Source organism: Sturnira hondurensis, unplaced genomic scaffold (assembly GCF_014824575.4).
Source record: "Sturnira hondurensis isolate 20B ecotype Veracruz unplaced genomic scaffold, ASM1482457v3 Scaffold0010128, whole genome shotgun sequence".
Taxonomy (NCBI): Eukaryota; Metazoa; Chordata; class Mammalia; order Chiroptera; family Phyllostomidae; genus Sturnira; species Sturnira hondurensis.
Genome location: NW_028082759.1, coordinates 33,740,189 through 33,761,689, shown reverse-complemented (window position 1 = coordinate 33,761,689; position 21,501 = coordinate 33,740,189). Strand labels below are relative to the sequence as shown.

General features: G+C 40.8%; 1 protein-coding gene and 1 non-coding gene across 5 annotated transcripts in view; one reads left to right on the top strand and one right to left on the bottom strand.

Annotated features, from left to right (window-relative positions):
* SGK3 (serum/glucocorticoid regulated kinase family member 3) overlaps window positions 1-21,501 on the bottom strand; it is a 115,893-nt gene that overhangs the window by 42,212 nt on the left and 52,180 nt on the right. For 2 of the 4 annotated variants that reach the window (XM_037058661.1, XM_037058665.1), the window contains exon 2: window positions 1,857-2,070. In XM_037058661.1, coding sequence (XP_036914556.1) covers window positions 1,857-1,934 — 78 coding nt within the window. In that variant the 5' untranslated portion in view covers window positions 1,935-2,070. Of the gene's footprint in view, window positions 1-1,856; window positions 2,071-12,804; window positions 12,928-13,761; window positions 13,859-21,501 lie in introns of those variants that run through there. The other 2 variants (XM_037058662.1, XM_037058664.1) reach the window with 2 other exon arrangements.
* On the top strand, window positions 2,130-2,255 carry LOC118995652 (small nucleolar RNA SNORA28). Its single transcript, XR_005068346.1, has one exon. It is a non-coding gene; the product is annotated as a small nucleolar RNA SNORA28 (small nucleolar RNA).

Sequence of the window (21,501 nt, the reverse complement as noted above, 5' to 3'; positions counted from 1 at the left end):
TCTGTTAGAAGCTTCACAGTGCAGAGCTATACTAAAACATATGAGAACTACCTTTGCCATGGAAAATAGAAGATACCTGAGATGACTCACTGCCAATATTTGCTACGTGTGAACTTCAAACATGGCAGGAGGTTATGCCCTTGAAGGACAGAATGCCCCAAAGGTAAAAATAAGAACAGAGAAGGAAGGGAACCTTTCACACACTCCACTATTTCATCCAAGGCACACAAACCTTCTGTTCACCAGAAAAGTGATGTTTCTAAAATTTGCTTATATGAATGTGGAATAAATGCACAATGCTTGTATAGATATTACTACAACACAAAGACAAAGGGGAAGCAAATCACCAGACATTACAATGGCTCTGCTCTGGGTTCCATGCAGGGTGTGGAGGTATTAAGGAAGGGAGGACAGAGGAACAGAGGATAGAAGGGCTATTTCCAGGTCCTCGCCTGGGACTTTAGGGGAAAACCACTATAACCCCAGTTACGAAGGCAGGGTGGAGTGGTCAGACAAAGAGTTTAACTCCTCAGATTTCTTCAGCTTCCATGTGAAATGGACTCTGAGTTGAAAGTCCCTTGTCATGGGGCTCCACTGGCAGGGGCCAGGTGAACCCCTGGTCTGAGGCTGTGGTAGATCACTTGATTCAGGAACAGGCAAAGGGTGGGTTCTACAACCTTAGAGAGCCAAGGGGAAGCAGTGAGTCGTCACCACCCTGGCCAACGCAACCGAAGAACAGATAACAAGTCAGTTCGTCCACTGAAGGCACCAGCAGTGCATGCTAGCAAAATGCCCAGGGTTGGGTCAGGTCAGGCAAAGCTGGGTGTTTACCAAACGAGTCACTCCATGCCTGGAATGGCAAAGACAGACATAGAAGGATGACAAAAATGCAAGGGCCTTCACCAGGCTGCTGGTACAGTGAGGTCAGTCAAACACAATGAAAAGGCACCATGCTCCTCCCATGAACCATGATGCCAAGTGGGAGTGTATGTTCATTGAGAGAAAGAGCAGAATGGAGACAGCCTGGGCATTTTTACTTTAAAAAAGTACTTAAATTTTAGCTCAAACCGATTATGTTTAGTTTAAATAGCACTGGGTTAAATGGATTCCATCATATCATTCAGTGGGTGGAGGTTTATAAGGAAGCCCAGGTCAGTTACAGATCAGATGAATGACATTTTTTCAGTAGGAGGAGGGCAGGAGACCTCTGTGTATACTAACAGAACTAATGAAACTAAATACAGTATTATATATTTCATTACACTAACTAGAAAAGTGACTCTTCTCTAATAATAGTCACTGATACACTGATTCAGCAAATATTCTTTGGGTTTATTCTTCATAAAGCCCTACAGTAGATCCTCTGGTGATAAAAAGTAAAATTAGAAATGGGCTTTGCCTTTAAGGTGAAGAAAGAGATAAAAGGCTAGATTACATATTTTTAATTGAGGTAGAAAATTAATAAACATAAGAAAGACACTACATAAATTTCAAGAAAGACACTATGGCAATTTCAAGATACTGGTTCTTAACATGTGATCAGTGACTTGGGGTCCATCAACCCCCTGGCAGCACACATGAAATTACAGGCATGTGTCACAGATCCATGTTCCTGAACATTTTCTGGTGAGAAAGTACCAAACTTTTCTCCAAGTGCAAAACTGCACTGAAAAAGAAATTAGCTTCCATTATAGTACACAGGGAAGAGGGTGGAGGAGATAGCATTTGAAAGATACCTAAAATCTGGATATGTGAAGATAGGGACAGGACGCTCTAGGTTAAGGAAGAACAAAAGCAGAGTTGGAAAAGTCCTCTACATTCCATTTTCCCCCATATGCTTTATGCTGCATACTTACAGTAAACCTCTTCTTTTTCTCTCTGTGTTCATCAGAGCTGGGAATGCTTACGCTTGGGCAGCTTTCCTTGTGGTCCATGGTATAACCCCTTTGGGTGTATGGCCTCCAAAGGACACCAAAAAAATGAGTCCAAAGAAACAGCAGCGGAGAAACCCAACCGGCTAATCCTAAACGTAAAACTTCTCAGGGTAATGTTCAGATTCCATCATGCAACCTTAACCAACAGAAAAGAAAAATGATTAGCAAAGCAATTTTAAAATATCATGATCTTGCAAGCAACACTCTGTGGTAGATGATCAAAACTGTCTGACACAATTTCAGCTTGCTATAGCAACAGAGTCTAACCTATTCCGGCACTCTCTCCTCCATGGGACAAGCCATTATACAGACTCAGACAGTGTTAAAAATAAATAAATAAATGATGAAATAAATAAATAAATAATAAAATAAAGTACCATGATCTGTGATTCCTTGTTCACAGGACCAATTTCATGCTTATTCTGGCAGGAATTTACTTTTGATCATAAGTCTCAGGGGGTGGTAGGTCCTGCTGGTACTGCATCATGTACGAGTTTGAATGTCTGTTTGTGCCTTACTGTGCAGAACCCACAGGAGCACAACTACAGGAGAACATCATGTCTCAGGGCTCCCCTTTGGAAGGGACAAGAAGATATTACATTATGTGGCATCAGAAACAGAGAAGGACCTGGCTGGTGTAGCTCAGTGGATTGAGCATGGGCTGTGAACCAAAGGTTGCCAGTTCGATCCCCAGTCAGGGCACACGCCCGGGTTGCAGGCCAAGTCCCCATGAGGGCCACACGAGACGCAACCACACATTGATGTTTCTCTCCCTCTCATTCTCCCTCTCTCTTAAAAAAAAGAAGAAAAGAAATGGAGAAGGGAAGAGCTGCATGGCAGGAGAAGGTGTTTCATACAAGGTGCCCAGGAGACATCTAAGCATGCATGTACAACAGCAGGCAGTTAGGCATAGAAATCCAGCCTGCAAATCTGGACCAGAGATCTGTTTGCAAACTGTGCTAAACATCCTCCTTTGCCCTTCCATATCTAGTACAGCTCTTCCTCCACACCCTGCCACATGCCAGAAGACTGACCCCAGTGGACCTCAACCAGAGGAGCCCACTTACCACCCTGCCCTGGTTTGGTACACCAAAGACAAGACACTAGCAGGAGATGGAAGGGCAGGGAGAACAAGATGCTAAGGTATTTATTCCCTCTCCTCCCTTCCTAACAGGCAGTGCTTTCTCTGTCTAAGGCCATAGTTCCTACCAAATGGCCCCTCTTTCACAGCTACGGTGGAAGGCCTGGGGGCAGTAACAGCTTCCAAACACTGTTAGTAGAAGGGGTGCTTTCCCATGCCCTGCTGGTTCCTACCCCTGCCCAGGACAGCTCAGTAAATAGTCCTTTAGTTAGATTCCCTTCCATTACTTTTGAGTGCCATGTGACTGACACAGTGATTACAACCAGGAATGACCTCAGGTAACAGACCCTCAAAAATAGGATGTGCATTTGATGAATGCCCTGATCGCCTTCCTGGGAAGGGAGGGGATAAGGAACTGATCACCTGGCATACAATGATATCCCAATCACTCAAATTCCCTCCCATGGTGTCACAGGACCAAGAACAGGTGGTAGGCAAGATGCTAGAAGGCCAAGAGGGTGATGAAAGTGCTGATTTCAAAGACTGGGGCCTGGACTGGGGCTGCTTCTGGTTGTCTCTGAGAATGTGCACACAGATGAAAAATGGAAAGTAATGAATTCCTAAGTAGATGGATAAAAACTCTACAGCTGTTAGATTGTTTTTCTTGTATGGCTGCTAAGCTGAGAGGACTAAGGATCAAGTCCAGAGTTTGATGGTAAGGTTTGCAGAGTCAGTTAAACATGCAACCCTGAAAAGTCTCTTATGCTAACACTAGGGTATTGGTTGCAAAGGAGAATGATCTTGAATCGCAGATGCAGGCACTTGGGCAAACACAATGAGGCTAAGAATGCTGAACTCCATATTTAGCTGAACATCCCTGCTGACACAACTTACATCCCTGAGCAGTCATCAGTCTCCCAAACCCTGGCCCCCCTTAAAGCCTTTCATTCATCAGTCTCCCAAACCCTGGCCCCCCTTAAAGCCTTTCGAGTTGTTTCACAAGGGGATGCCTTGCTCACAAGGGGAATACTGCTCACTACCTACTCCCACCACCCCTCATTGCCCCACAACGGTAGTTAGATCCCAAAAGAACTCAGAAGGAAGTTCTATTCTGGAAGCCTATTCTGGAAGGAGAATGCCTTTATACTAAAACATTTGCATAATCTCAACAGTTTTTACCAACAGGAGTCTGTGAAGCACATATGGGAGTACATTCAAAGAATGTTAGACTAAATATAATACTACTGTGACCCTATACACAACCACAGTGTATCCCATCAGTCTTTCTTCAGACCTCCCCCAAGAGGGACTTGCAGCCATTCTCAAGGGTGACCATCCCCTGGGGAATGGGAAATGTGTATCCTCCCAAGGGTTACTGGGCACTAGCTCTGAACTGATGCTAATCCCTGGAGACTCAAAACACGGTGCACCGTCAGTAAAATGCAGAGATATAAAAGCACTTGTCTAAGCCAGGATCCAGCTAACAGGCGATAGAGCTAGGATTCGAATTCAAATCTGTCTGACTCCAAAACCAATATGGACTTGTCTGCTATACTGCAGTCTTTAAGTAAGGTTTCTCTTTCCTTAAGGCTAAATCAAACTGGTAACCTAATAATATTGAATACTGAGTGGCTAAGCTTATTACAAGCCAGACTGTGTTCTGTGTGCACTGATCTGGTTGCTGCTCACAATAGTCCTATCTACGAAGAGGAAATGGAGGAGAAACTGAAGCATAAAAAGGTGGAGGCGGAGTCAGGATTTGAACCCCAGGGGGCTGCCCTTGAACCTTTACGCACTGTGCCACACCGCCTCTACAACATGTAAGTACTCAAAAGAGTCCTCTGGGGAGCAATGAAGAAGGTTCATAAACTTATTTTTAAGTAATTACAACTGAAATTACGAAAAAGCAACCCTACTATTACTGTAAATTTAATGTATGGTTATTCTATAAAACTGAAGCAATTTAAATTCTGCAAAATTATCTTATGGCCAGGCAGCCAAATAAAACAGAATAAAAAGAGGGCTGATATATGAACTCCCATAACTACGAAAAAAGCCAGAAACCTATGCCACTCACATGGAAATAAACATTGGTGCTTTTGCAGGGTGGCTCATAGGTGGATTAGGCTTTTTGAAGGAGAATCACAGAAAGAATCTGTATTCATTCTGCTGGGGAATCACAAGATAGTCTTGCAGGTTGGCTCCCAGGGCAGCTGGCTTGCCTAGGAGGAGGTCCCTAGGAGACTAAATTCAGCTACTAACCCAGAATGGAAGAACTAAATCCAGCTAGTGAATCAACTCAGACAAGCCCAAGAAGACAAAAAGAAGCCCTGGCCAGGTTGGTTAGATCATTGCCCCAATAAGCCAAGATTGTGGGTTCAATCTCTGGTCAGGGCACATACAAGATTCAATCAGTGAATGCACAAATAAGTGGTACAATAAATCTACATCTCTCTTTCTCTTCCTCCCTCTCTCTAAAAATCAATAAAAATTTTTCAGTAAGAAGAAAAAGAAGCAGCTCAGATGGGAAGAGAACTTCCAGAGGTCAGCCAGATCTTAGGAGGGGCAGTGATTTGCAAGGGTAATATAATAGCTGGGAAATATACTTATAGCCGTTCCAATCAGGGGTTGAGACATTTTTGGTTGTCATAACTTGGAGGACTGCTATTAGCTACATACTACAGAGGATGCTAAATACCCTACAGTGCACAGGACAGCCCCTACAACAGAAAATTAACTGGCCCAAAACGTCAACAGTGTTGCAGCTGAGAAACTAGCATTTATTGAGGGGCTAATGCCTGGCATTGTTCTAAGAGCGTATATCTAATACATCAGTTAATCTTCCCAGGAACTCGTGAAGTATCATTATCCTGGTTTTACAGATGAAGAACCTAGGCTATGAGGAGGACTTTCACACAGTCACACAGCTTTGAGTGGCAGCACTGTGACCTGAGAGCCTGGCTTGCACGCACTGTCCCTCAATTTCTTCCAGTGCTGCTGCACGCATCTCTTCTTCTGCATCGACTGTGGAGATGCAGAGTTGAAGGAAAGGGAGCACCCAGTGTCCATCAGCAACTGGGTGACAGAAAGGCAGCCATGCACAAAGCGGCATTGCAATTCTGCCACTGGGGGTTGGGACAGATTTGTGCAGCACTATCTCAGAAATGGCCCGTCTTCCTCTTGCAAAACATCACAAGTGGACATCTAACCAAGCACTTGACAGAGAGTGGTGTCTGAGTTGTCCGTCCCATCACAAGGACAACCAAGGGCTACATCGTGAAATAAAAAGGACACAAGAAAGGATGCTATCTCAGGATATGGTCTTTTAAAAAGGAGGGGATATTAGTCCTTTTTAAAAAAGCATTTATAGATCTAAAATCTTTGACTTGCGGGGAGGGGGCTATAAAAAGTAGAAATATCGGTGAAGCTCCATGACAGAAAACTTTCCAAATTCATGTTAGGTTAAACTTTTATTGAAAAATAATGTTTAAAATAGATGGACATTAGTTAAGGCTTTTTTTAAAAAGCACCTTTTTCTTCATCATTGTGCCCATTTTTTTGTCCATTGTATGCAGTTATGGTCCTGAATCTTATCCACCTTTCTTTCAGAAAGCAATCAATCAATCAAAAGCTTCTTCTGCTTTTACTTCTAAAATATAAGCAGAGGGGTTCTGAACTCCATTTCCTTCCCCCATCATGAAGACTGCTTGGTACTGATTAGTGGAACCTACCCAAATTACAAAGCAGATAAATTCCTAAGTATCAGTATGTACTCTGATCTCACATCGCAGAGCGACAGGTATTGGGTGATTCACACTAATGCATAAACGAAAATTAAAAACAAGCCTGGTCCAAAAGGAAGGAGACAGGCTCAGAAGAGCTAGGAGTTTTCTTCAGCAGGGGCACAGGAATGGGTGCTGGGGGGTTAGGAGCGAGGGTCCCAAAGGAGAGAGGTGACAGGGCCAGTCGAGAAAGAGACCAAAGAAAACCCATGGAGACCGTGGGCATGTCTAGAGGACTGCTATGAGACCAGGTGTGGGAACTGGGAACTGACCCAGGGAATAATAAAAGAACTGGGGACATGGACGGAACAAGAATTATTCCTGAGGAGAAAACAGGCCAAGTGGATGAGTTTCCTTTTAAATTATATTAAAAGTACCTTCCCAGGAAATTCTGACCACAAACAGACTGGTTATTTTTATTAAAAGGCTACTGTTACAGTAAATAATCTGTATCTGTTTATTCCTGACTCTCAGAATACTAGCTCCAAACACATCCAAAATGTTTCAGTGGAAACAAAGCACATCTTTGTTGTATCCGTAAATTAAGTCCATTGCAGAAGAGATTAAAAATCTAACAGGATCTGCCAATGGAAGATACATAGTAACCTTCTCCCCCCACATACATCACATGATGAACCAGTTAAAACTTTTCCTGTTTTCCTTTCTTACTAATATATCCTTCCTCTAATTCCCACCCCACCCCACCCCCATTTGATTTTTCCCTCATTCTGTCATCACAAAGCAGTCCCAGTTTTCCCTAGATTTATCTATCTCTTGAGATACTTTTTATGTACCCTGATTCTTGATAAAATGATATAAAAATTAAAAATGAAATATGTCCAACATACACAATTTTGGGGTATAATATAGATGAATAGATGGCACCCAACAATTCCACCGGAGTGTCCAAGAACCCCAACAAAGGTCTGCTGTTTCCCTGAAACTGGCTCCACTTAATTACATACATCTACGGGAAGGGACCGAGCAAGGAGGCAGAAGCAAATGCTGACAGTCTTTTGTTTTCCAATACTAGAATCAAAACTGCCAGGAGAAGAAGGAATGGCTTAATTTTACTCCAGCTAATAACATGCCCCCCTGCCGGCTGCAGAACTGGCAGGGTAGAGATGGTAAATGTGGCAGGGATGCTCTGCTCTTTCCTCGACCTCCCAAGGTCACCATCCTGGGTTCCTGAACACCACAACGCCTGTCCTCTTCCTGGCTTCCCGAGCTTTTCCATTGGTAGTCGCACTCCCAGCACAGTTTCCAGGCAGAGGTGAACAGAGCATACTCTCAAGGATGATTCCTGGAGGACTGACCACTGGCAGAATGATGGGTGATACATATGAGGCAAGAGGAAAATCGAGGGGGGATTCACAGAGAAGTAGTAGTGCTAAAATCCTACAAGCCCCAGGAAGCCTAGAGGAAAGCTGGTTCTGACGGAGAAGGTTGGGAGAATTCAGATTAAGGAGACACCAAAAACAAAAACCACAGATGACAATCACCATCACATTACCGAGTCTCTTGGGAAAACCTCCAACCTGATATCTCTTCTTCCATTCTAACCCTCTTCCAATCCATTCTTCTCACAGTACAGAGCGATTTTTTTAAATCACTATAAATCTGATTATTTCACTCCTTTGCTTAGATTCTTTCCATGGCTTCCCACTGTTCTTAGAATAAAATCCAAACATGGAATTGCTGCTAACAGACAAGCACCCACATGGCCTAACCCTCCCCTCCCTCTCCAGCTGCTTCCCACCAGAGCCTCCTGCCCCTCTAAGCACCCACTGAGGTCAGGGCAGCCCCTGCCCTGTCCCTCACACACTGGGCCCTGTCCCATCTCCACTCTTTTGCACCTGTGTCCCCTCCGGGTCAAATGCTTTTTCTTCAGCTCTTCAAATTGAGGCTTTTGTTCAAATGTCACTTCCTCTAACAAGGCTTCGTCATGACTGCCTTAACTAAAGTGCTCCTTCTCCAAATTAATCTTCTGTCATCATCCTGTGTGTTTCCATTTCAGCATTATTACCATCTTGGATTGCATATTGTTTATTTATTGAGGATCTCCTTGACTAGAGTGTAGAAACTGACTTATTCATTGTTATGCACTTGGTAGGCTCCAATACACACTGGTTTAACTTATTCATTCAACAAACAGGTGGAGACACTTGGAAATTCCAATTTGCCCAAGTATGTAACTGAGATCTTCAAAGTCACCTCTGGTTCATCATTCCTTTATCAATCTCCTGAATCACCAATTTTCCCCATTTACCATGTCAATTTCATTATTACACATATAATTATGCTGCAGTATCTTAGTGAAATTCTCCTTAAAAATATAGATATATTTAATAGATACTTAAACCATGCTTACCATGTGCTAGGGATATGTAATTAGTTTATGTTTCAACATTTGTTATTTGTGTGAATAATCCTATCTGATAACACCCTTCACCAAAAGCTTTTCAAAACAAAGAGAACTCAAGGTAAACACAGATGCTTATACAGGGTAATAAAGAAAACTTTACTTCAAAGCAAATATTTGCTTTCAAAATTCTTCTTCTCATAGTGAAATTTTACTGGGTAGCAAAATAGAAGAAATTTCCCAAAGGGAAAAAATTGTAACCAATTACATATTTAAACTATAGTAGAATTTTACCTTAAAGTTCTAGCATTCTGAAAATCACAATCTTTATATATATTTTTCCTATCAACTCTTGCCTATCAATAGAAATGGCAGCTTCATCCCAGGAATGGTAAAATACATTTAGGCAATACCTATAAGTACTCAAAACTAAGTACAAAAAAAGTAAGTTAAGCTAATATGGGCCCTCAATTGGGAAAACCCCAGCTGATGTTTGGGAAACAACAGGAAAAAGAAACAATAAAATTAAATCACAGAAATATCTACATAAATTTTAAAAACAAGTTTTAATCTATCAGGGAAAGTAAAATAAAAACATTCACTCAACTGGAATAGGTACAAGAATATGTTTGTAATAAAAAATGAAACAAAGGATACTAAACCAAATGCTGGTATCAAACTTAATAAAACAGGAAGTTCCAACAGTGGCCCAATTCAAGTATTTTATATCTATCACCTTCTGGCATATGTCCTCTCCATATATTCAGGAAAATAAATGAAGAAAGAAGTATGAACATTCTGTTATTTTAAACGATGAAGGGAAAGAAGGTAAACTACTTCCGCCTCCCAGAAAGAGAACATTCAGTCCTATCCAGCTCAGAAAACAAAGTAGGGAGACAGGATTATTTGTGCCAAGGGATGCAAAAATGAAATAAACCTTCGGAATGATACCCCACAGGAAAATCCAAAGCTGCATGCTGGAAGTCTGTCTTGCCCTAATGGTTTCCTGAGTTAGTTTATTGTGTGTATTTTTAAACTTCCACCTGCCCACCTTTATGAATGTTGGGTATATTGCTCTCCCTACACCTACACCTACTGCCTTCTGTAAATCCAGTCTCAATACCTTTATTTGTATCTTTTTATTTTTTAAATATTTTATTTATTTATTTTTAGAGAGGGGGGAAGGGAAGGAGAAAGAGTGGGAGAGAAACATCAGTGCGTGGTTGCCTCTCACGTGTCCCCTACTGGAGACCTGGCCTGCAACCCAGGCATGTGCCCTGACTGGGAATCAAACTGGCGACCCTTTGTTTCACAGGCCCGTGCTCAATACACTGAGCTACAGCAGCCAGGGCTGTATCTTTCTATTTAGTACTGAATTTCCCTGCCTTATTAATTATCTATGTTGTAGAAATGATTGTAGAAGCTCAATATTTTATGTTAAAGGCCTATCAAATAGAAGTTTAAATTCATTTGTATTTGAAAAATCAGTTAAGTGGGGTAGGGCGATGTGTCTTATATTTCTTTAAAAAAGTAACTGGAATTTGTGCATACATGCCTTTTGTCCTCCAGGAGCTTATATGTAGCAAAAACGGAAGACAAAAACCCCAAGAATTATAATTCAAAATAGACGGTGATAAATTCTCTAAGAAAGCTATGAAAAACCAGGAAAATCACTTCCAGCTGAACTTATCTAGGTATTTGAAATGGTGGAAACGTGAGGAAGGTTTTGAAGGCTGGGCACACAAAACAGAAAAGGACAGCGTAGTTCTTGGTACAAACAGGGAAGAGCCATTTGTCCAGTTTGTCTGAATTCCTGCCCACTTAGGGGAAAAGACCGACTCATTAATAAAAACAGAAAGAGAAAAGTGGATTTGAGATCATGTAGAGAATTCTAAATGCAAATGGATTTCATTCTTCAGGCAAAGATGTAAAAAACCTTTGAAAAGAGAACTCAGGGTAAGGGCTGTAGGTGTACAAAATGTACAGAATCGGAGAAATGGTATAGGGATTGAAGAAATATGGGCTTGGCCTCAATAGGAATGACAGGTTTGGGGGAAAAAAAGCCTGAAAGAAATAAGTCAACAGCGTGACTTATTTCACGTGGGGGGCGAGGTAGAAGGAGGGATTAACATTGCCTCCAGGTTTTATTAGTGGGTAACCAGGAGAAATAGAAATAGGGGAAGAAGAAAACAGCAAAATGAGAGCAAATTGGTTAAGTACCGTATTTTACCATGTATAATGTGCACCCACGTTTTTGGCCCAAACTTTCAGGAATAAATTTTTCATTTAAAAATTTTAACTCAATTAATTATTTATTTGTGTTTAGAAACAAAACTGATTGTCATATTCCAGGGTATTATTTTGCATATGGATATTGTTATTGCTTTCTAGAGTTATACTTTTAACACATAAGCATAAATAAAAAATTAAAAACATTTATATAGATACAGAATTAGTACTACCCATGTATAATGCACATCCTTATTTTTTCCTCAAAATTTGGGCAAAAGAAAGTGCCCTATACATAGCAAAATACGGTAATTATTAGCCCTAACTGGAAATGCCTGCATCAGATCCAGGCACTTAACACCTTCTGGTGGCAGGCACTAATTCCTAGGCACTTAGGATACAGTGGAGAAAACAACTGCCAAGCACCTCTGCCCTCATGGAACTTACCTTCTATTGGCAGACAATGGATAATAAACAAGTAGATTGACAGATAAATATATATTACAAGAAAAGTGGGGTTGCATAGGATTTTAAATAGGAGGGTCTGAGATAATGACATCTGAACAAACGCCTAGAGGTGAGGGAGTGAACTATGCAAGGAAAGAGGGAAGTGTCAGCAACTAACACACCAGTATCTCCATGTAATTTCATTCCATGATGCTTTTGAAGTTGACAGTGACTATACAATACATCTCTTCTGTAACCCAGTCCTATTTCCCTGGGCTAGTTATTCAGTGTCCCACTTCCTGACTTTTTCCTACTCAGTCAAGAAAACTTCATCAATATCACTACTAGGTCAATTTGTTTATACTGGCTGTTTACATTCTCTACATAAAAGAAAGGGCTGCATTTTAAAACAACAAAACCCAAGCACTATTAGAACATGTTGGTACAAAGATTAAGGAGACAATCATTTTGTTCTCAAAGCAATAATTGATGTAGTAACTTTGAGACTTGTGATTTAAATCAAAGATGTTGAAAAATGATTATGAATCATGCAATTAAGCTACCAAGCAGGATGTTGCTGAGAAAAAAAAAAAACAAACATTCACAGCACCATCAAACTGTCAAAAATAAAAATACTACTATCATCAAAACCAGAAGTAATATCATCCTTTGATTTTACAATTTGTTGCTCAGCAAAGGTGAATTCTAGTCTATCTGCCATTTATTGGTTCTGGGTCTTTGGGCCTCATTCTTATCTGTAATGGTAGGCTGGTCTGATTTTTCAGATTCCCTTCAATTCTGAGATTCTATGTGGCAAGTTTTGGTTTCTGCGTGATTTAGCTTATGTATGTATTTGGGTACTCTTATTTATCTCATTTTTCAGAAATAGTACAAATAAGCACCCATCCAAAATGGCACAGCTTATAAGTTCTGTATAAAGTAATATGAACTTCTTTTAAACAAACCTACCACAGTTTGTGCTTAAAATGAGGCTCCACTCTAAAAGTCCTGCCTTTTTTCACCCCCCTTTGAGAACAACCTGCGAGGCTCAGACTTCTGTATCACTGGATTTGATTTGGAACAAGGTGGATGAGAACATCTTTAGTATGAGACAAAAGTCATGAGACTTTCTTTTTCTGGTGAGACTCAATATTCGAAACTGTTCCAAACGAATCCCCGAGCATTTATAGCAATATTTTTTGCGGAAAAAAGGTGACAACTTTGAAGATTAATGCCCACATGACTGCATAATAAATAGCCAACGTTATAGTGGGCTGACCCTAAGTATTCTTCATTTAATCTTCATAATAATCCCGTAACAGTGGAACTATTATTATCCGCCTTTCACATAAGCAGAAACAAAGGCATAGTGGAGTTAAGTAAATTGCCCGAGTTTTCACGATTGATAAGTAGATTCAAACACTGGAACTCTAGCTTCAAAGCCTGCGCGCTTAATATCTGCGATACCCTTCCTGGATACACCCTGGTGCCCTTGTTTCACTCACAGTCCCATTACTAGCCTCACTCTTCGGCAAACTGAGTCACAGTGAGTCCAAAAAAAGCCGCACCGCAAGTTCACTATCGAGTATCTCCTACAGTCCTGAACCACGAACTAGAAATACAAAGAACACCAAATCTGTGCTGTTCCTGAGGTCTCTCCACATTTGGGAAGAGGTGTGTGGTGCAACGCAAATGTTTTCCATCCGGGAGCGAACGCGGTGAACAAATGCTGCAAAGGTACTGCCCTACCCGGTGTACCCCTCCCATGGGGGATTCACGCCAGGGGCCGCCCACCTGCGCCCGGTTCTCCTAACTCCGCACAGAAGTGGCACCTGGGCGGTCCAGCCAAACCACACCTGCATTGTGCGTGCCTGCGGAGTCCCTCCAACTACCCTGAGAGCCACCGGGACCTCTCCGCACACTTACCTTTGAGACCTGCACGCAGCGCGTGGCCAGCGGGAAGCGCGGCCACAGCTGCGCCACACAGCACTGAGCGCTGCCTCTGCTCCCCAGCAGCACTCGCCACGGCTCCCCACTCCAAGCCCCGCCCCCGGTGCAGGCCCCGCCCCACCAGTCAATGGCGCCTTCTCAGCCTCCTCCAGGCCCAAAGATAGGGAGGAGCTTCTGCTCTCCCAGCTTCGCCCCCTGAACAGGTGGGCCATGAACCCTAAAGGAGCTGTGGGAAACGTGCGCAAGGAAGGCCCCAAATAATGTGGGAAGGACCTGTGGGATCCTGAACCCTAGAGGGAGAAGGGCAGGGCACAAGCCAAAGAAACCGGGAAAAGGAGAGAAACAGCCACAGGGGTAAGATGAGGAAAGAGGCTTGGGAAGGAAAAAAGAAGGCACCTCCCCAGGTTTCAGCTAAGGTGTAGGACTGGGTGTAACATCTTACACAGCTCACATTTTCAAGACACTAACTAGGCTCATTCTTCTGCGGCAGGGTAGGAGTCACGCTAAAATTAAGGAGACGCAGTCTGCCCAGGTCGAGATGGGCATTAATGCCGTGTGCACTAAAAGACTTTGTGACTACATGCATGTACGGGGTAAAGGGGGAAAAGTCCGACCGCTCATTAGGAATTGTTTTTAACCATTAATATATTTGATTTTGGGAAGTAAAAAACTTTCTGAGGAATCAAGTCAATAGCTAATTTAATTATGGAGGGGAAACACAAAGGTCACTTTGCTAACAAGCAGGATTATTACATAATAACTTTTGCCACAAGAACTTCAGAAAATAGTACTAACAGGCCAGTCTGGCTGTGTGACCTTAAGGGAAGTCACAAAATCTGAAGCCCTCAATTTCCTTATCATATGTAGAATAAAGAGATTAGGCCACGTGACTTCATGATCTCTAAATGTCCTTCCAAACTACATTTCATCCTGCCAGACTCCACAGTACTATAGGGAAAGCACTGTCCAGTTAGGAGCCATACAGAGAAATTGGAGATTTTTAGAAAAAGCATCAGAGATTTCTGGCATCACTTCATTCTGGCAGCTCTCCTTTCTGGTTTTTCTATTTTTAATAACAACAACACTCTTGTCCTAGCTCAACACTCTTGTCCTTGGCTCTTCTTCTCCCTCAATCCTCACATTTAGTTGCCAGGTCCTTGGATTTCTGTATTACAGACTCTTCAATGACCCTTCACATTTTCATTGCCATCTCTGTATAAAGTACAAATTAAAAAAAAACTCAGGATCTTGGCTCTTACCCTCACCTACCTTTCCCACCTAATCTCCAACTATTCTCTATGTACATATCTATGGGACAGACTGTCTCCTCACTGTACAGTATCCACAACAGACAACCAACATTCCCACTACAGAACATTTACACCCAACTGCTACCCAGCTCAGAATACCTCTCCTCAGTTCTAGCTACCTGTCCAGATTACAATAGTTTAGCTCAGGGTCCTAGCTATGCAATATAATGCTACAATACTTAGGATCTATACTACTCAATGGATACTTGACCTTGTTTTGTATTCTCTGTTATTTATAATATTTATTTCCAAACTAAAGTGTAAGCTACTTACTGGATGTCCCAGGCCCCAATCAATACAGAATAAAAAAGCTACTTTCAATATCTTAAAAGGCCTAAAAAATTTATATACTCACCTATAATTAAGTTACCTATAATAGTAAGATTCTCTGTTTTTGTCTGAAATTATATGACATTGAAGTAACACTAGTTACTTCATGCCAGCCAAAGCTCTGATGGACAGTTATATGTGACTGATTCAAGAAAGGGGAAAATAAATTAGCATTAAATAAGACTTGTTTAGAAGGCCAAATCTTTGACATTCATGGAAATGAATAAAAAATAAAAAGTAACCTACTTATTCTTTGTCCCCCATTGCCCAAACAAGTGATAATCCCATAGTAAGTACTTAAAAATAAATTCACAAGTATATAATTATTTTGTACTTTCCTTAAACTCTTTCCCTTGCTATAATTAAAATGCTGTTCTTTTTTTTTTTTCATGAAAATAAGATTGTAGGAGTTTCACTTCGAATTTCAAATAAATTCTGAAGAATGAAATAAACAAGAATCATATAGCACAGCTTGGAGTTGAACAGAAAAGATTTTAGTTGGGAGCATTTTCTCAATCTGTTGAGATTTTGTTTTTTGGCAATTGTCATCAGTTTGGCTCAAATAAACTCATAAAAAGTTTTTATAGGTTCAGACATTTTTTTAAAAATCCTCATCTGAGGACATGTTTTTTTATTGATGAGAGAGTGAGACATCAATCAGTTGCCTCCCATATTCACCCCAACTGAGGATCTAACATGCGCCTTGAATGGGGATTGAACCTGCAACAAACAGCTGAGCCAGGGTGGGCATTTCTTACATTGACATTTACTTGGCATAGGGTGGCAGGGTTCCATAGAAGTCACCCAGGACCATCTTGCAGAACTGGACCTGGACCTGTGCTTGGTACCAGCAGCGGCCCACTGTGCCCAACTGGCTCCTTGTTTTGCATCAGGTGGACTTAGGAGAATTTCCCTTGGAATTCTGGACCTCTCTGTTTTAAGGTATTTTTTTAAAAGATTTTATTTTTGAGCCACACCAGCCAGGGTGATCTTGAGCTGTTTTTTAGAGTCCTTGAGGTGGAACTAAAGGTTACAATTTGAGAGAATCCAGGCTAAAGAAGGACAGAAGGAAAAAAATGGGTGGCTGGTTTCTAACTTTGGCTTTTCAATTGGAATTGCTTTCTGAGAGTCTGAACATAAACCTTTCACTGGATAAATGGGGGCCTGAACTAGTTCGGCTATAAAGATAAGGAGCATTTTCTCCCACTAGCCGAAATCTCCGGTATTCTTACGTGACTAAAAATCTTTGTAGAGGTGTCAGGGGCATCCCCCACAACATGCAGGATGCCCATAGGGAATTCCAACTGTAATTCATTAGTTGACTTGTCCAGGACACGCGTAAATGGTTGGTTACTTAGCACTCTAGCCTCATGGCTGTATTAGACAGCCAGGGAGAGAAACAGACATGCAAGAAGGTTGAATGTGACTCAGGAGGTGACAGACTCTTGGAGCTCAACCCATAAGTAGCACACCTCAACCCACTATATACTATCCCTAGAAATATTTTCAGACTCCGCAGATCTCACTAAAATTAACATAAGAAATCATGCCTCCAAGGCCCCAAACTCCCATCCCCAGCCCCCATTACTACTCCTGCAGATATACAATAAGTAGAAAGCCTTTATTTATAAGTACTTACAGAAACAGGAAAATTTAACCAGAAATATAAACTTAAGATGGCTAAAATGAAGGAAGTTTTTTGGCGCCTAAATTAATTTTTGCATGGAAAATTAGAAAATGCCAACTCTAAAATAAGCAAGCTGAATGAATAGGAAGTATGTCTTGATTGGAAATTAGAAGCTTTTAGAAGAACAGATTAACTTCTCTTTGCTCAAAGAAGTAATAAGAACTTTTAGAGCCTGTCTCTGAACTAAGGAAGACTTCTGAGGCTGTTCAATGCTGACACCCCACTTTTCCCTCGCCTCTAACTACCCCCCTGTACTACTTACTTTGTTGTCTGTACTTAGGCTCCTTTCCTCCTCCCTCTTTCTCTTCTCGCCTCCTCCACCACAGCTCCCTACCCACATAGGGAACACTATGAATGGAACACCAGACCAGGACAAACTAGGGGGGAAAACAAACAGAAATTCTGGCAGCTTCCTTTGGAGAAAAGCCAGCTCAGACAGAGGGGAACAAACAATTATATACATTCCTCAGACTAGAACAGAATTAAAGAATCTACCTAGCGTTTTCCCCTACTTTCTCCAGGACCCTGATGGATTCACAAAGGAATTTAGCTTAACTGTTAGAACATGTGACCCTGGATATTCTGAGCTATTCCAAGTAATATACCTACTGGTTTCTGGGAGCAAAAGTAAAAGAATTACTGAATGGGGTTTGCTGGGAACTCTTGTAGACGAGTCTTTTTTACTGTAGAAAGCTGAGTCACCTTAATAAGGCTTATAGGAAACTGATATGGGACTTAGAGAAAAGAAACAGAAACATGTATAGGGCTGCTCTGAAAACTATGAGAGGGTGTTTCTCCTTCTCTTTACTAATAGTTTAGGAGAAATTAAAATGACCATAAAAAGGGGAAATTATGAAGGTCCTTTATATACTAGGGCTACTTTATGGACATGTATAAGCAAATAGAAAAGACAGCTATGGACTCTTCCCTATTTATGTTCCTCATTCTGTTGAGTCTCCATTGAATTCTCATCATACTCAAATAGGTAAATTTTCAGAAGCGTTTAATCTCCTTTGGCCAAAAGCTCTCCCTATACTGTTCCTCAGCCTAAGATCTACTTATTTCAGTAAACACAGCCTTTCTTCTTATGAAATAGTCACCAGCCACCCTATGAATCTAGACGAAAGGACAATTTTACTAAAAGGAGGCATTATTATCAAGGACTCATTAACCAGCTTATAGGAAGTGATAAATTAGTAACATTCATTTCACAGTGCATTCCCAGGAGACAAAGATTTCAAAGACCCTGACTTACAACCAGGAAATTTTTGTCCATTGGAAAAGGCATTAATTAAAGACTCTCTCCAGCATCATTGGAAATGAGCTTATCGGGTGCCTAACTGTGAATGGACATCTGCCCCTGTCTCTGACAAGTGCCTCCACCTACAGCAGTGATGAAAGGCTTGTTGAGGATGAGAAGCCTTTGATATCAGAGACAGAAGGCCTGCCTAAGATACTGACAAGGCCTGTATGCTTACAAATTGGTACTGAACTTTATTAGTTGGATTGTCTTTAGGTACCTGTCTGCTAATATTAATAATAATAATTATACTAGTTCTTTGGGATCTTCTCAAACTTTTTGTATATGACCAACTGTTAATAATCACTGAAGGTATACTGTAATTCCCTTTTTTATGGTTTCTCTTTTGAAATTTAGAAGAAATGTAATTGCAAAAGTTAGGAAAGATGTATATACTTAGAAGTTCAAAGGAAATAGTGTGTCTTATAAGTTGATAATTTCTGAATGAGTACAAGGAGACAAACTAAGAACAAAAGAAATTGTAGAAAGTTAGTGGAAAAAGAATATTGAGCAAAAATTTATGTATGAACACTAGAACCTAATTATGGGAATGTGCTCAACCCCTAACCCAACAAGGACTACTAACTATACAAATTCAGATAGAAGCTGAAATAGCTATAAAAACATGGCCCTATATAACTGCTGCTGAAGCACAAAAAAATTTACTTATGAAACTCATACTGTCCTACTAGAATTATAGATGCTAGAATTATAGATGGTAACTGTAATTTACAACATTGCATTCTTACAACCTTGGCTCCAAATAAATCTTAAAGTTACAGCTTCCCATTGTACAGTTAGTGGGAATCAAATTAATAATGAACAGTACTTGAGTATGTCCAATGGGAAGTAGATGAACCACATAAATGGGAACATATCTCACGGTCAGATTATAAAGACTGGAAAGGTGTATGGTGTGCCCTCCAACTACAAGTAAGATGCAAAATACAGAGAAGTGAGACAGACAGCAAATCCTAGATCATGACAGCTCATAGGTTAGAAATAATCAAGTGTTTTTCTTTATGAAGGTCCATCCCATTTACCTGATTTTCCCTTTTGAGAAAAATTCAACCCTGACTTCCATCCAAGGTTATGGTCTTGCCCCATCCTCAATGGTCTGTTACTCAGCAAGACAAGTGCTGACACTATGACTTCCTAGAAATGAGCCTTCCTAGCACCATGGGACCACATTACCCAGCCAAAAGGTTGGTTGTCAGTGCAACCTTTGGACTGATTTATGACCAAAAGTGGAAAGTGTGGATGAAAAAGAGGCCATATACTAAACCTGACAGAGAAGGCCTACATATGGCCTTACAATCTCAGAGACCTAAAGTAGCCACATAGGATGGTCTGAAATTAATACTTTCCAAGTAAAAGCAGCTCATGGCAGGCAGACATGTTCTAGGCTGGTATTTTCCTCTAACAAAGGTCAGTGTTTACCTAAACTGAAACTGTCTGTTGTCTCTTTTTGTGTCTATGATAACATATCTGATAACATACCTTTGGAATATCAAAGTAATTTCCTGTTTTCCAGATACCTCAAGGCACAACCACAACAACCACTGAACCAGACCAGAGACCACAGATCCCCTCATCCTCATGCTCATCATGTGAATTGTTAACTGTTAGCTATCCTATGTCCATCTGTGTAAAAGAAGCATGAGTCTATTTGTTTTACTTTTTAACCAATCTCTGAGTTCTTCACTTTGCTTTCTATGTAACCCCCTTACACTTCCTCCTTTGATTGTAATGTATAGAATAAGGCGAAAAACTGCTATTCTCTTAAGCATTTTCTCAATCTGTTGAGATTTTGCTTCCTAGCAATTGTTGTCAGTTTGGCTCAAATAAACTCATAAAACAAATTTTTGAAAAAGGTTTTTAGTGTTCCAGAAATAAGCCCTCAAACTACAGTAAACTGCCTATGTTAGGGCATCCTACATATTATTATAATCTTTAAACAGTCAATTTCCTTAACTGAAACTTTACCCAGATGAACAGAAGTATAAGCAGAACCAAGTTTACAGAATCACTACCAAGCAAGAGTGAAAACTGATTTGCAATCTATCAACAGCCCCTTGTGTTTTGAAAATATCACTGGCATGTTTAAAGGAAGCCCAGAGCTCTGAAGTCTGGCCCAAACAATCCATAAATCACTACTTAAAGCAAACCTTTATATTATTCTGGAGACTTAAGAAGTATTAAATAGGCAGACTAAACAAGTTACACTTCATTTTAAAGAGTGGTTGTACCAGAAACACTTGATTATACACCCTTAGAACTTTCCTCTTCCTCTCCTCAAAATGTGAGGAGACTATTAAGAAAAGAGCTTTGGGAAGACTTCTGAATCCACCCAAGATGGAGTAACAAGGACCCTATGTACCTTCACACCCAAACCAATGACAGCAACAAAAAGAAGCCAAACTAAATACATAAGACGACAGTCTTCAAGACACTGGATATTAGTGAAGAAAAGTGACCCCTCAAATATGGGAAATGAACAAGGTATATCCCAGCTTATTACCTTCAGAAAACTTACAGGCCATGGCACAGGACAGCCCACAAGGGAGCTGACAGGGGAGCCCAGCAGATTCCCTAAATTGAGGGTATAAAGCTGTGAGTTCAGGAGAACAAGATGGTTAGAGTTAACAAGAGATACAGGAGACAAGATAACAGCAGAGAACATCCTGGAGATCTGCAGGGGGCCTTCCTTAAGATTCAACAGTACTGATCAATGCATGCACGTGAGGAAATTACCCAAGGTCAGGGAAAGAACAAACCTTCTGAATGCATTTAGAAAGTGGGGTTCAGGGAAAAGATCAGAAAAGACACCTGAAGAAATATGACTGGTCCTTTGCAAAATTTGAAGAATATTATAAACCCACAAGGAGAAAACTCCACCAAGACATTTCATAATGAAATTACTAGGAAACAGTCACAAAGCAAAAAGCTTAATAGCAGCCAGAGGAAAAAAGATATGCTCTGTATAGAGAAATGAAGGTAGAGATGACAGCAGATTTCTTGTCAGAAATAGTGCAAGAAAAATACAGGGGAGCAATACCTTTGAAGTACAGAAGAAATAATATTTAAAC